General features: G+C 52.1%; 1 protein-coding gene across 9 annotated transcripts in view; it reads right to left on the bottom strand.

The window, feature by feature from the left end:
- PUM1 (pumilio RNA binding family member 1) overlaps nt 1-15,788 on the bottom strand; it is an 88,138-nt gene that overhangs the window by 56,177 nt on the left and 16,173 nt on the right. For 6 of the 9 annotated variants that reach the window (XM_066204638.1, XM_066204641.1, XM_066204639.1 and 3 more), the window contains 3 exons: nt 11,967-12,035; nt 3,770-3,878; nt 1,380-1,558 (listed from right to left, as the gene is read on the bottom strand). In XM_066204638.1, coding sequence (XP_066060735.1) covers nt 1,380-1,558; nt 3,770-3,878; nt 11,967-12,035 — 357 coding nt within the window. The remainder of the gene's footprint in view (nt 1-1,379; nt 1,559-3,769; nt 3,879-11,966; nt 12,036-15,788) is intronic. The other 3 variants (XM_066204640.1, XM_066204646.1, XM_066204645.1) reach the window with 1 other exon arrangement.

Genomic DNA, 15,788 nt, shown 5'->3' with positions numbered 1-15,788 from the left:
GGGAAAAAAGCGGGGGAAAAAAAAGGATTTCTGTTCTGCTGAGCATTTCATGAGAGTGGCGTTACATCCGCAGCGTGACTGCATTTTATTTCACTTGGGAGGAGAATAAAGGGTGACGATGCCTGGGGCAGTGTCTTGAACAACAAAAGGGAGAGGGAAAACAACATAATTTATGATAAAAACCAGCAAGGGGCATATAAACATATTTATCAGAGGCAGCTTTGGTGCTGTCACAGGGACAGGCACCCAAACTCTGCCTTCCACTTGTCTGGAGGGAGAAGCGCTCTGCACACAGCATCTCTGCCTCTACCCACTGAACCCTCTTCCCACTCTCTCTGATTGGAAGGAGGGACTTTTTCCCTCACATTCAGAGAAAAAAAAATTGTTCTGAAAGCAAAAACCTTTTGGTGTTGCTTCTGAAAGAAAAGGGAATTGTGCTTCTTTAATGTTAGTTGGAAACGCCTCCTGTAAATCCAGCTTTGGAGCAATACTCCCCCAAACAAGGGGTGGTCAGCAGTGACAGCTGTGTCACCACTGTCACCCTGACTGTGCTGAGGAGCAAACCTCCCCTCGCCCCCAATTAGGATAAACTGGCTCCTTGCCCTGAGTGTTGACATCCCAAAAATCCCCCCTGCTCGCCCCAGGGCTCTCCCAGGTTCTCAGGCATCCCCTAAGGAGGGCCAGCAAGCCCAGGAGGGCTGGGGGAAGCTGCAAAGGAGCATCCACAGGATGGTTCTCCACAATTTCTGGAGCCCTTTTCCCCACTACAGGGCAGGGCTTGATGGCAGCTCTCCCCACATCCTGAATTCCAGGCTGTGCTACTTCCCCACCCCACAAACACCGGGGTGCTGCCTTTTCCCCGTGGCAAACGACCTGCCCAGACAGCAAACCCAGCTGTAAAACACATCAGCCAGCCAGCCAGCAAGCAGGGAGTCCAGGGAAAGGTGTGGGAGACCAATGGATTCATTGGGCAGGGGGTTTATCCCAAGAAACAGCATAAGGAAAACCCACAGGACAAGGATAACCATCATGCCAGGACAGTTATCATCAGGGTTTGGAGCTGGGACCCCGTTTTCTGGCATCATCTCCTGGAGTTTTTGTTCTGAGGCAGCACCAAGGCAGCCACAGGCTCCGCGCAGAGGTTTGTGGAACCTTTCTCAAGGTTTAGTTTGGCTGGGGTGTTTCTGCTTTTCCAAGGATCCAGGGAATGCCAACACCTCCCATCCCACACCCCCAAGCCAAGGACTAAACCTGCCCTGTTTGAGGGAAGAGCTAAACTGAGAGCAAAGAAACAAACCCCTGCCCTAGGAACGATTCCCACCACGCAAACCAAGCAGCAAAGGGAGAAAAGAACAGGAACATGGGGGTCAGGCACTTACAAATCCTCCTTTCCTGAGGCAGGAGTCTCCGGGAGATGAGCTCAGCACATACTCCACCATGCTCACCCCCAGCCCTCCACTCTCTGACCGTGGGGACAGCACTGAGTTCACTTCACTGTTCACATGGAAGCCCTGCCCAGGTCTTCTCTGAACCATAATTGGCTGGGAAACGGAGTGATCTGGAACAAGAACATGGGAAATTCTCACAAGCACATCCAACTGTTCAAAGGAGGCAAATTAAATCATTCAATATGTACTCCCCAGGGGCTCATTTGCACAGAGAAGTGCCAACTTTGTGACTCTGCTGATGTCCATTGGTAAAGCCAGGATGGCTTTCTCATTTTTTAAATATTACAACATGTAAACCTGCAAGTGACAAGTACATTTAAAATCTAAACTTGTAAAGTTTCAGAAACTGAAGACTAATTAAAGGCTGCAATTAAAACCCCGACGTTTTAGTTCTTAGTTTACTTAAATTCTTGCATTAGTACAGTGAAAAACAAATTCTGTATTGTCATTTAAAACACGATCCTGCTGCTCCACCAGCCTTGTGTCCTTTGTTCCATCAATTGTTGTGTTCCTGTCGTGATCAGGGATTTTTTTTAGCTGCTCTTTCCTCAAGGAAAGGTTCCTGAGTTCATTTCTTTTTCCTCATCCCCCCGTTCTCCTTTTGCCATCCCTGGAGCCTGAGGCTTTGAGGTCCAACCAGGACAGACTCAGGGGTCTCCAAATCCTTCTGGGCTCTGCAAAAATCCCTGGCTGGGCAGGAGGGAGTGACCCCAAGGAGAGAAGGGAAGGAATTCTCTGCTCCTGGCAACAGGCAGGGAGGTCTGGGAATTGCCAGGGGCCGCTGGGACATGGAAGGGACATCAACATCCAGGGATATTGACACTGGAGCTCCCTCATGAAGCTGGTCAAAGTAATTCCATCTTGTCACTGCTCCTGGCTAAACTCCCCTCCTCTTCCCATCAATGTGGCCACAAAGGGACTCGGGCTGGGGAGGTTTTCTGGGGATAAAGCTGCCAGGAAAGGGGAAAAGCCAATTTTAACCCAGCACTGCTGCCCAACCCCGTGTCCCCAGGAGGGGAAGGAAGGGCAGGGAAAGCTTTTAGCTTCCACAAGTTCTAAAACGTCTTTAAAGGTTCTAAATCAACTTTGAGGCCGGGGAGTGAACCCCAAATCCACGAGGGAGGCCTGCAGGGCCAAGGGAAGATCCAGGCTCCGTTCCATGGGGGCTGGATGATGGACTGGGGGGATTTTGGGGAGCAGAGCCCTCGGCTGCTGTTTGCGTGAGCCAAAGGGAAACTTCCCAGAAACTCAGGGCTCTGGGAGCTGTGGGATTACCAGGAATCAGCAAAGGGAGATGGGGATGAGCCTGGCCAGGGGTGGCACCAGGAGCAGAAAATCCCATCCTCAGCACTTCCCAAAGGCTGGCTCAGCCCCAGTCCCCCCAGCTCCAGGCTGGACTAAGCCAGGCACAAGGTGCCCCCAAGGGCTGGGACAGGCAGCAGCTCCCCCAAATCCCCCCAGGGCCCAGACTGATCCAGCCAGGCACATTTGGAGAAGCTCTGTCCCCTTCTCATGGCCATTTGTCAATGTAAATAATAAAACAGGGCCTTGTCACTATCCCAAAGCTTTCCATTTAAAAATGGGTATTTTCATCAGGGGAAACCCCACACAACAGTGAGGGAAAGCCCATTTCCTGGGAGCTGGAAATCCCATTTCCTGGGAGCTGGAGGTTCTGGGAGCTGTACAGACACCCAGCAGTGTTTCAGGAGCAGATTCATTACCAGAAACCAGGGACAGCACAAATCAAAGGTCAGCATTTCAAACTCAGCCCTTGCAGGGTTTGTTTTTTTTTCTCTAAAACCAACCTGAATATTCTCCCCCAAAGTCCCAAATCAAGGAGAGTCTGTGATGCAACAACAAACTCCTTGGCAGATCTAACTCAACACTAAATCAAAACATCTTTTTTTTTTTTTTTTTTTTTTTTTTAACTGAATGATGGGTTTTGGTTGCTTGGTTCAGTATTTAAAAAATGAAGGGATTTTTTTTATTATTCATCTTGTTCCCCAATATCTTCTTTCAGCTGATCCAGCCCAAGGCAGAAAACACATCAGAAATTGCAATTTTAAGGGCAACTCAAGATTTTTAATCAGATAAACATGAATTTACACATATTCACATTAGACAATGCTTTAACATCCACGGATACCTTAATTTTATCACAAAGCAATGTGAGGTTTTCTATTTGGTTTTTGTTATATAAAGCAGATGGGTTTTTAAATCTTTTCAAAGCCGTGTCATCCAGCCCGCCCAGTGACTTTGAATAAATAAATTGCACATTTCTGCATTCAAGCCCAACTAAATTAAGGAAATAATTGAGCTACCTGATGTTCCCCAAGCACTGTCTCTCCACTGATCTCCCAGAAATATCCCTTTTGGTCCATCTTTGCTGGAATCATCAGATTCCCAAAACTTTTTACCCGGCAACAGCTGCTGCAATTAAAACAAAAAAAATAAAAAAAAAGGAAAAAAAAAAAGGAAAAAGAAAAGAACAAAACAAAGCAAAGCATGATTAAAGTAAGTATAAAATGCAAACATAAACCATAAGCGTCTCCCTTCTATCAGGAATCAATCATTAAAGACAACTGACACAACGCCAATATTTCTGTCTCCGAGGGGAAAGCTGAGCGAACAATCCCAGCTCCAGGAACCCCCCACACACCACACACTCACACACTGACACTCTCCAGCCTCACCACACTCACAGGAAAAAACAAAGGACGGGGGAAATATCGGGATCCAAACGTTTTCCTGGGTTCACCTGGGAGTTCCCAGCACAAATTCCTGCCTCCCCATGGGCCCTGCTGCTGGGGACAGGAAAACAGGGACAGAAAAGCTCAGGAGTTCCCACTGCTCCCTGCTGCTCCAGGGCTTGTTTGGGAACACTGATGGGAGGGAGAGCTGCACCTGCCAGTGTGGGGAATGGGAAAAGCTCCCTGGGAATGGGACAGAGCCATCCTGGGAATGGGACAGCCCAGGGGTCCCAGCTCTGAAAGGCAGAGAGAACAATTCCCACTCTTTAGAGAGTTTTGGGAACAGCTTCAGCAGGGATCACCTGCACACAGGAATTCCAGGCCCTGAGGTGACAAGGGGACAATGGCCCAGAAAATCCTCAGGATGGGATGGATGGAATTCCCAGAGGAAGCGGGGTCATTCACAAATGAACCACAAAATGAGCCTTGCCTCCAGCTGGGATAAAACTCGAGGAACTGAAGATGAAAAGAACCTGAATCTGCCTGAAATCACCATGGAACAAACAAGAAACATCAGATACGGGCATCTCTCCTCTGCATCAGGAGTGGTGATAAATCCTGATTGCTATCTGCTTCAGTACCCTAACTGATAGCAAATCAATACATCCTGATTACCACTTCAATCCCTTGATTTGATATCAAATTCAATGCCCTGGTTGAGATCAAATTCAATATCCTGACTGGTATCAACTCCTGCTGATAACTCCAGCCGCAGATGTGCAAATTTAAGGCAGAACCTGAGGAGCAGATCAGCTGCTGGATGCAGAGGAAGCAGCAATAACTGATTTCACAGCTCCTGTGTGCTGGTTTAAACCACAATCACAAAGTTATGCTCTCCATTTCCTCCTCAACTCAACAAAGACCTGCTTGTTTACAAAACCAATCCGTTCTCAGGCCGATTTCAGACAAGATCTCTCCTGGCACCCTCAACACGGCGCAGGCTGCTCGAGGATAAAAGCAGGGACCTTGCCCAGTGTCCCCCTTTATGCAATCCCAAAATAACTCCAAATGGAAGGGCAGGAGGCTCCCACGAGCAACAATCATTCCCAAACAGATGAACCTGTTCCTCCACCTGCACCAGGAAGGAGGTGAAAGCCAAGCCACTGCTCTCCAATATTTATGAACATCAACACACATCAGGTGTCTTGCAGGTTTTTTTTAAGCTTCTGTCATTCCCACATTTCTTCAAATGCAGCTTTTATTTTCTCCTGCTGTTGCCACAGTGCAGAAATAACAACTCTCCTCAAAGCACTGCAAGGAATTTTGAACAGAAAGCAGCACAAACTGCAATTAAACACTTCCCATTTCCCCTGACACCACCTCACAGGGCAGGACACAAAACGTCCTGCAGCCACAGCTCCAATCATGGAGTCCCAGAATGGTTTGAAAGAGACCTTAAATCCCACCCAGTGTCACCCCAGGGACACCTCCCAGTGTCCCCAATGTCCAGCCTGGCCCTGGGCACTGCCTGGGATCCAGGGGCAGCCACAGCTGCTCTGGCAATCCCAGCCCAGCCCCTGCCCACCCTCCCAGCATCCCAGGCAGGCTGGATGGGGCTGGGAGCAGCCTGGGACAGTGGGAGGTGTCCCTGGGGTAGCCCTGGATGGGCCCTGAGATCCCTTCCCACCCACAGCTCTCTGGGGTTCTCTCACACCAGAAGCATTCCAGCACCCCTGGGTCTGTGACAGCATTTCCCTGCTGGAGCGGGATCTGCAGCTAATCCAGCCCTTCCCTGTCTGCCCTGCTCTCCTCTACCCCTTTCCTAAGGAAAACAAAACCTTTACTGACGCAATCCTGCAGAACTGCACCCCAACACCTTTTGAATTTTGCAGCGAATCACAGACAAGGCTGACAAAACATTTTCCCCCTCGCTACGCCCTGCGCACGGCCTGCTCCTGCACAAACAACCCCAGCTCTGCCCCCTCCGGTTTAATCTTTCCCCACCAGAAGCACCAAGTTTTCAACTGGAAGTTCTGTACCACCAGCAGAAACCAACAGAAAAGAGATGTTTACCTCACGTGGAGATTCCAGATCTATTTACAGATAGCAGGGAAACCCAAAAGCCAATATTACCAGATGCATGGGGGGGTCTTTGTTCTGTCAAGTGCTGCTCCAACCAACACGCAGCTTAGCAAGCAGCAATCATCTGCACTGAATTATGCAACAGGCTGCCAAGACAATGAATTTTTCCTCGGGGAAAGTTGTCAGTTGCAATGGAAGGAAAAGAAAAAAAAAAGGGATTTTAAATGACTCTCATCCTGTTCTGCAGGTCGGAAATTTAAAAAGAACAAGCAGCAGTTTAGAACCAGAGTCGTTTACGCATTCCCTGGTTTTTATTAAAATTGACCCTATCCAGTATGAAAATAATCCTGCTAAGCCCTCTTACAAAGGACTTACGAGTTAGGCCAATATTCAATTCAGCAGAGCAGGCAGGAGGGGAGGACTTACCCATCATCAACACAAGCAATACTTCCAGCAGCCAGGGCACAGAGATCCCTCTGAGATGGGATTATGAATTAGACAAATTAAGAAAACTGATCCCCATCAGACAAGGCAAATATTAAGATAAAAGCAGCCATCTGTGCAGTGCAGAACTGGGTTTATCTGCAGCAACAGGTACTGAAGGCACAGCGGGTGTTTATGGGTGTTTACAGGTCCTGCTCTGCTTCACAAAGCCAGAGATGTTATCGGGGTAGGGAGAGGGGCACCGGCAGCAATGCCAGCCCTGTGCAGCCCTACACTGCCCCGGGCCGGCCCCGCACTGCCCCGGGTCAGCCCCGCACTGCCCCGGGTCGGCCCCGCACTGCCCTGGGTCGGCCCCACACTGCCCCGGGTCGGCCCCGCACTGCCCTGGGTCGGCCCCGCACTGCCCCGGGTCAGCCCCGCACTGCCCCGAGTCAGCCCCGCACAGCCCTGCACCGCCCTGGGCCAGGCCCGCACTGCCCCGGGCCGGCCCCGCACTGCCCCGAGTCAGCCCCGCACAGCCCTGCACCGCCCTGGGCCAGCCCCGCACTGCCCCGGGCCAGCCCCACACTGCCCCGAGTCAGCCCCGCACAGCCCTGCACCGCCCTGGGCCAGGCCCGCACTGCCCCGGGCCAGCCCCACACTGCCCCGGGCCAGCCCTGCACTGCCCCGCACTGCCCCGGGTCAGCCCCGCACTGCCCCGGGTCAGCCCCGCACTGCCCTGGGTCAGCCCTGCACAGCCCCGCACTGCCCCGGGTCAGCCCCGCACTGCCCTGGGTCAGCCCTGCACAGCCCCGCACTGCCCCGGGTCGGCCCCGCACTGCCCCGGGCTGGCCCCGCACTGCCCCGGGCCGGCCCCGCACTGCCCCTGCACGGAACTGGCAGCAGCCTGCCCACCGCAGGACTCCCACAGTTCACAGCTCTGGGGAGGGAACAGGAAAGGGAGCACAGGACCGGGAATGTTTGACCCATCTCCATCCCTGCCCCACTGCTCCCATCTCCATCCCTGACCCACTGCTCCCATCTCCATCCCAGGCCCACCGCTCCCATCCCCATCCCTGCCCCACCGCTCCCATCTCCATCCCGGCCCCACCGCTCCCATCCCCATCCCGGCCCCACCGCTCCCATCCCCATCCCGGCCCCACCGCTCCCATCCCCATCCCGGCCCCACCGCTCCCATCCCCATCCCGGCCCCACCGCTCCCATCCCCATCCCTGCCCCACCGCTCCCATCCCCATCCCTGCCCCACCGCTCCCATCCCCATCCCCATCCCAGCCCCACCGCTCCCATCCCCATCCCCATTCCTGCCCCATCGCTCCCATCCCCATCCCCATCCCGGCCCCACCGCTCCCATCCCCATCCCTGCCCCACCGTCCCCATCTCCATCCTTGGCTCCACTCCCATCTCCAAAACCGCCAGCGCTGGGGAAACTGAAACACTCAACCCAAACATTATTCCCAAGTGCCAGTACTCCCCAGCTGTCAATGAATCATTAATCTATGGGGCCAATGAATCATAAATATATGGGAACACAGCACAGGCATCAGTAGCATGGAAAGCAGAGGCACAGGAGTTTAGTTGGGATGGGTTTTTCCTTTATTTTTGTTTGGTTTGTTGTTGTTACGTTTAAACCAGGCACAGAAGTGTCCAGCCCCAGTGTCACACCCACCGTGGCTGTGTCCCTCTGCACGGGCTTCTCCAGGATGTCCCCAGCTGCACCAGTGGGGCACTGACCACGGACATGGAATCATGGAACATCCTGAGCTGGAATATCCACAGGGATCATTGATCCAGCTCCTGCAGCCCAACAATCCCCCCTGGGCATCCCTGGAGCGCTGTCCAAAGGCTCCTGGAGCTCTGGCAGCCTCGGGGCCGTGCCCATTCCCTGGGGAGCCTGGGCAGTGCCCAGCACCCTCTGGGGGAAGAACCTTTCCTGATCTGCAGCCTGAGCCTGCCCTGGGTGCTCCAGCCGTGCCCTGGGTGCTGGCCCTGGCCCAGGGACCAGAGGTCCAAGGTGCCTCTCCAGGTTCCGATGTCCCAGAGTTCCCCCACACGATCCCCAGGGGCTGCAGGAATCTCAGTGCCCTCACTCAGCAGTCCCAGCGCTGCTACCTGCAAGGGCAGCAGCCCAGCAAGAGTTAAACACTTCCAGTTAAATGTGTCATATTTCTTCCCGGCATTTCTCTTGCCGGGCAGGGTGCAATTCCCTGCTACCCCAAAATTCCAGGTTTGAAGTTAAGCACCTCCAGTTGCCTCACGGCTCTGTGTCCCCATCCTCCTCCCACCCTCTGGATTAAGTTTCACCAGCAACTCACCCAGCTGCTCCTTGACTTCAGACAGACTTTGCACAACCGACTCCAAATCCAAGATCCCAAATGCCTGGGAGGGCCAGGGGACAAACCCAACTGCACCTCACAGCCCCCCCGTGCTGTCCACCGTCCCCAGAGACACTGCACCAACATTCCCTGGCACAAAGCTACAGATCCAAGGGATTTCAGCAGGGAAAAACACGTGTGCAGCTCCCCATCCTGAGGCTGGGGGAGAAAGGGAACTTGCAGGGCTGGTGTTGAGCAAAGATAAGGGTCAGGGCTGTGAGATCAAGGCCTTAATGGCCACACGTACTGGGCTGAGCCACAGCACCAAAATCCCACATGGAACCGCTGGACAAAGCTCCAAGGTGAGCTCCTCCACCCCAGGGAACAGCCTGGACAAGGTGCTGCCGCAGAGGGACAACATCCCCTGCCCCCAGAGCTGCTTCCAGCATTACTGACCACGGCCACTGCCAACAGCACAAAGCTTTCACAGCTTCAAGTGGGAAAAAGGGGCTCTGGGGCTCTTTTCAATCCCTGCTTGAGAATATAGGGCACCTCTAGTCACTGGAAATTCGGGAATATGAGGGTGGAGTCTGAGCATAGGAACAGCCCCAAGAGATATGGAAGTTGTGGGGGTTTTTACAGTATTCCTAATGTTCCCAGGTATCGGTTGATCTCCAAGTATTACCTACATTCTGAGAGCAGGATAGGTAAGAGATTTAACTGTTTGACAGTGCTCTTTAGGAAACTGCTCTGATGTCTTCACAAACTGCTTCAGTCACTGAAATGACGATGGTGCTTAACAAGGAGCAAGAAAACAAGAAGATAGAAGAAATCTAACACTAAATGCAGAAAAGCTCTTCCTCATCGTTCTCTTCCAGGTTTTTCACGATCAATTTATGTCACTATCATTGATTTCAGACTTTCTGACTTTGTCCCCAAGTTTTCCTTCTCATTCCAGGGGCAGAAGAAGGGACAGAAACCACCAGTGCCTTGTTAAGGCGTCTAAACTGCACAAAATCCAGGTGAGGAGCATGGTCCTGGAAACCAACACATCCTGTGGGATCTCCTGAAATCAGCCTTGGAGGGATACAGAGAAAATTCAATGGATAAAGAATGGAAACTGTGGGACTGAGGGGGAAAAACCCCAGCAGAAACAGAAACAGTGGTTTAGCTGAAAGAGAAGAGTGAGATGTCACCTTTCCTGGAAAAACCCGCTCACTCCAGCATGCGGAAAAGCCCAGTGACAAAAGGATGCCACTGCCAAAGCTTCCTGCATCACAGTTACAAGAAGAGGGAAAAAAATGAGTCACCAGTGGAAGGCAAAGCTCCAAAACACAAACCCAAACCCGCTCCTCTCAGAAATGCTGGAACAAACCAAAAGCTGGGAGAACTCAGCATTTTTAGGAATTCCTTCAAGGCATTTCAGCTCCGTGACCTCGTGCCATGATCAGCAAAGCCGAGTGCTGTGCTCAGTGTGAAGCTGCTCACAGCCAGCCTGGGCTCCCTCTCTGAGAACGAACCTCCTGCCCAAACGAGGTGGCACAAAATCATCTCCCCGGAACATTCCCACCCCCAGCATTCCACAGGCAGGCTGCACAAGGAGCACAGCAGCTGCTGTGCAGCAGCTTCAGGCAGGCTTTTAATGTCAGGTTTGCTCCTTGGAAAATCATTTTCACCTCCTCACAGTCAGTAGTCTTGGGGTAAATTAATCTGACCTGGAGAAACGGATTTTCCTCTCAAGTCAAATCAAAACGCAACCCTGGATTATGGCCTTCCACAGAAGGAAGGGGGAAAGGGAGGAGGAGAGAAGGGAAGGGGTGGATGAAAAGCAGGGAAGGGAAGCGGGGAAGGAGGAAGGAACAGGGGAAGTAAGAAGCTCTTTGACCTGAGGGAGGGCGCCTTCCTGTGAATCCCACCATGCCACAGTCCCGGTTTGCTCTTTTCTCCAAAACAGCAACTTCAGGGTTCCAGGGATTTTTATTTTCTACACCTGGGTCCTGTACTGGGTAACAGACAGGATGGACTAAAGGTGGAGGAAATAAACTTGTCTGAACTTGAAAGGAGCATCAGACTTGCATCAAGCTCAGCTGCCACACACGAACATCCTCCTACTAGCCATGATTTTCTCCTCTGTCCTTCCACAAGGGAATCACTAAAGGCAAAAGGAACCAGGCAAGGCAAAGAAACCTTTCCATCCAACTTCCAGGAACCTACAGGAACAAACTATTCTTTCAGGTCACTCTAAAAACAGATAAATTCTCTTTTTTCCAAGAAGAAGAGTGGGCATTTCCCCCAGATCTGCCACCTCCTTGCTGCTGTGAGAGATTAAATGAACTCTGGCTGGGGTTCTGTGAGGTTCAGCTGCAGGCCCACTATCTGTGCCCTGCCCTTATCCCTCCTGCAGCCCCGGCTCACGCTGCCCAGTTACTCCAAACCTTCAACACAGCCCTGGCCTTCCTGCAGGAGGCAGAACAAAGGTGGCCAGGAGCGGAAACAGGGCAGCAGACAATGCCCCACAGCACAACGGGCTGTGAGCTCAGTGAATCCCAAAATAAACCTGCTCCAAGGATTGGGACACCTGTCCCCAGCCGCACTTCGAGCTGTTGCTGTCCTGCCACTCTCTCCTGCTGGAGGTTCAGCTGCTCCTCCCTCCGAGTTGGATTCCATCCTGGCAGGTTTGGGGTTGGATCAGTCACACACACGCACGGATTCCATCCTGGCAGGTCTGGGGTTGGATCAGTCACACACACACAGAGATTCCATCCTGGCAGGTTTGGGGTTGGATCAGTCACACACACACACACACACACACACACACAGATTCCATCCTGGCAGGTTTGGGGTTGGATCAGTCACACACACTCACACACACCTCACAGCAGAACAGAGAACCCTCAGCATCACAATTGTCCCAGCAGCCTCAAAAAACCTGCCATTCATTTCCTCCCCCTCCCAAAATAGGGATTTTTTCCTCCAGGCCTCTCACTTACCTCTCCCATAGCTCGTCCCTCCAGAGCCAGCGCTTGGAAATCGTGATTCAGTTCATCCATGGAACGCACCTATTCACAGATGGGGAGAAAAGGCCATGAGGAAATGCTTCTATTTGCTGTTATTTTTATTATAATCAGAGTTTATCACCATTTTTCTGCCCCAGACTGAGAGCTACACTCCACCTGAGAGCCTGTAACAAGGTTATGGAGCTCCAGAGGATGACTTACCTTTAACACTCCCAGCAGTTACAACATTTATACACGCACATGTACTATTACACACAGGTTTACATATGTGTGTTAGATTTACACATGCACAAGAAAGGAACAACCAGCAATTGCTTTTAAGACACACAAAGCCTAACACAACTGTCTCTGCTTGTCTTTCACTGTGGTTTCAGGAGAGGGAGTTGAGGCACGAGGAGCCAGCACCATTTGGGGTGGGAATCAAGGAAAATCTCCTGTATAAACCTGGCAAATTTACATTCAGCTTACACTGACACGAAGGAGAAAAAGACAATTTTGATTTGATGAAAATTGAGTTATTTAGAGCAGAAAAATAAAAACATAAACTATTGGCTAAGTTGATGGAACCACAGAACATCCTGAGTTGAGCAGATCCACAAGGATGATCCAAGTCCAGCCCGTCCCTGCCCAGAGCCCCCAACAATCCCCCCTGTGCATCCCTGGAGCGCTGTCCAAAGGCTCCTGGAGCTCTGGCAGCCTCGGGGCCGTGCCCATTCCCTGGGGAGCCTGGGCAGTGCCAGCCCCCTCTGGGGGAAGAACCTTTCCCTGCCCTGGCCCAGCTCCAGCCGTGCCCTGGGTGCTGGCCCTGGCCCAGAGCAGGGATGGGTGCCTGACATCGACTGGGTATGTTGAAAACGCAGGAAAACTCTTCTCCAGCTTCTCGTCACCAAACCCCAGCCACTGAGCACACGTGAGGAAGCAAATTAAAAACAAAACCCCAACTGTGGACTCGAGGCCAAAGCCCAGCGGCTGAGCCACGTGCTGGGGACAGGAGCAGGTGACTGTCCTACCCAGCCCCACTCCTGAGTCCCAGCAGCCACAAACACCCCACACAGGCAGGAACTACTCCCCTCCTACTCAGTGTTTACACACTCCCTGCAGCCCAGCAGGGCCGAGGCAGCGCTCTGCTGAGCAGGGAGGGGTTTTTAAAGCACTTTTAACTGAGTGATGCCCACACTGAGCCAGGCTCCTTGCAGGATGCTGCAGGTTTACACACAGGTTTAGTCCTGGCTCAGCACAGAGCCCTCCCAGGCTGAGGAAGGAGCTCAGCAATACCTGGTGGGTGAGTTACAGGACAAAGAATGCCCAGAATTGTTTAGATGTTCATGGCCCACCAGTGACCAGCACTGTAATGTTACAGCTCCATCACCGACCTTAACCCTGACTTCTGATACTGCAGCACCACTTCCAGCAGGACCAAGACCTTGGGATTGTGTTTTATTTCTATTCGAAGACAGTATTCTGGAGATCTCAAGTAAGAATCAGATGGAAGAAAGCACCACATTAACCTCCAGAAATCCCCTCCAGTCTAAATTCTTCTTTTCTGTGGCCATCATATTTTGCAAAAGATTAGTGGTATATTACTGAATTATTTAACAGCTATTTACATAATTTGCAAATCCTCAGGGGTCACTTACTCAGAATCCCAGTTTAAAAATCAGGTCTCTCTTGTTACACTGTCTCAGATCAGCTATTTTCAGTTCAGCCTCAGCCTCGCCACCTTTTGCAGCGACATTTGTCACATGGGCCACGGACAGGGAGTGAAAACCCTCCCCAAAGTGCAGCCCCACGGACTTTCCTCCCCTGCCAGCCCCACCCCTGCTCTGCAGCTGACACACCTCGGCTGCCTGGTGCCACACAAATGTCACTGGGACCAAATTCTTCCATGGAGCACCTTCAGCTGAACTCACGGAAAGTGCTGCAACCCCCAGATGTGCCAAACCACAAAAGCTGGCAGAGAGCAGATTATTATTTCCATCAGACACGAGAGGAAAGGAAAAGTTGCACGGAGGATTCAGAAGGTGACATGAACTCATTGCTGCTGAAGTGATGTCCCAGCAAGCCACAAAAGCCACCACAAAAGCTGCTCCAAGTGTGCCCAACAGCTTCCCCAAAACAAATCATCAATCCCAGGGGAGGCTGCTGAGCTGTGGGTACCTCAAAACAAAGCTGCTACAAAGATCCAATCCCTGCATTCCCAGCAAAAGCCAAAAGGACATTAAATGATATTTGCATTTGATTTGGTCAACATGGAACGGGTTGGGTTGGAGGGGACATTAAATCCCATCCAGGGCCAGCCCAGCCATGGCAGGGACACCTCCCACAGCCCCAGTGTCCAGCCTGGCCTTGGGCACTGCCAGGGATGCAGGGGCAGCCACAGCTGCTCTGGCAATTCCAGCCCAGCCCCTGCCCACCCTCCCAGGGAACAATTTCTCCCACACATCCCATCTAAACCTATTCTCTGTCAGTCTGAAGCCATCTCCTCCTGCCACCCCAGGCTCTTGTCAGCGGCCCCTCTCCATCTTTCCCTGCAGGCACTGGAAGGGCACAGTCAGAGCACCCCGAAGCCTTTTCTCCAGGCTGAACAATCCCAGTTCTCTCAGCCTTTCCTCCCAGCAGAGGTGCTCCAGCCCTGCAGGTGACTTGGTGGCTCCTCTGGACTTGCTCCGACAGGACAAAGCCACACAGGAGAAACAGGCTGCCTCCATCCCCTCCCCAAATAGCCCTTAGCCCAGCCATGACGAGAGGCAGAAATAAAAACTGCCTTCTCGATCAGCGATCAGAGGTGAGGAAATGAAGAAATTATTCACAGGTATTTCACCTCCCTTATCTTCTCTCTTTTAAGAATCCTAACAAGTATGGATAAAAGCATTTTCTAAATCAGGTCGCTGTGCCTGATTTTGGCCACTCAGTGCTCACAGTGTCCATAAACAGCAATTCTCAGGCTCTTTCTCTCAGTCACACAGTTCCTTCACCATCATTGATCACTGGATCTATTTATTTGATTTTCAAAGACTGCACACAGAAGATCCTTCTCCCATTTCTCAGCGCCTGTGATGTTAAATAGCAACACATTTTCACCTCACTGCACACAAATATCACAGGGCTCCTTTGTTTTCCTTCCAGGAAGAACAAAGTGTCTGAAACAGCAGAAGACAAAGCCAAAGACTTCCAACACCTCTGTGCTCCAGAAGTCAGGGATTCCTCTGGAATGGCAATCAAACAATAGAGCTGATGCTCCACCTCGTAAGGATCTGCTCCTGTTAAGGATCCCCGAGCTCTGAGGAGCAGAGAGCAGAGCCAGGGTGGTGTAAACACGATGATCACAGAGGCCCACAGAGTCAGAACTTCTCCCCAGAGGAGCGCTGACGCCGATGAGATCTGATGACCAGAAAACGTGGTTCAGCACTGCAGCAGAGACTGGAAGGAAATCCAGCAGACAACGCCAGGATCAATCGGCTGCATGAGGAGCGATGCCCTGACACGGGACGGGACGTGACACCCCGGCCCCCTGGAGGGAGAGGGGAGCTCCACAAACTCCAGAAATCACACGAGGGAGGCAGCCGGGGTCCCAACTGCTTCCGAGTGATCCGGGCAAGGCTGACTCCCGCTGCCCTCAGGCTGAGCCCTGTTCCAGCCTCCTCCAGGAAAGGGATGCAGAGCGCACATCCTCACAGGAGGGAGCTGCTGCCTTCCCGAGGATCAGAGAACTCCCCCCTTCCCTCACACTGTGGAAGCCCACTTCACTAAATGAAGGCTCTGGACACAAGCACCACGCTCCGGAACGAGCTCCAA

The sequence above is a fragment of the Chamaea fasciata genome, unplaced genomic scaffold (genome assembly GCF_029207755.1).
Source record: "Chamaea fasciata isolate MVZ Bird 193981 ecotype frontalis unplaced genomic scaffold, bChaFas1.0.hap1 SCAF_26, whole genome shotgun sequence".
Classification (NCBI taxonomy): domain Eukaryota; kingdom Metazoa; phylum Chordata; class Aves; order Passeriformes; family Sylviidae; genus Chamaea; species Chamaea fasciata.
Note: the sequence above shows the minus strand (reverse complement) of the source record. Positions and strands in the feature narration are given on the sequence as shown.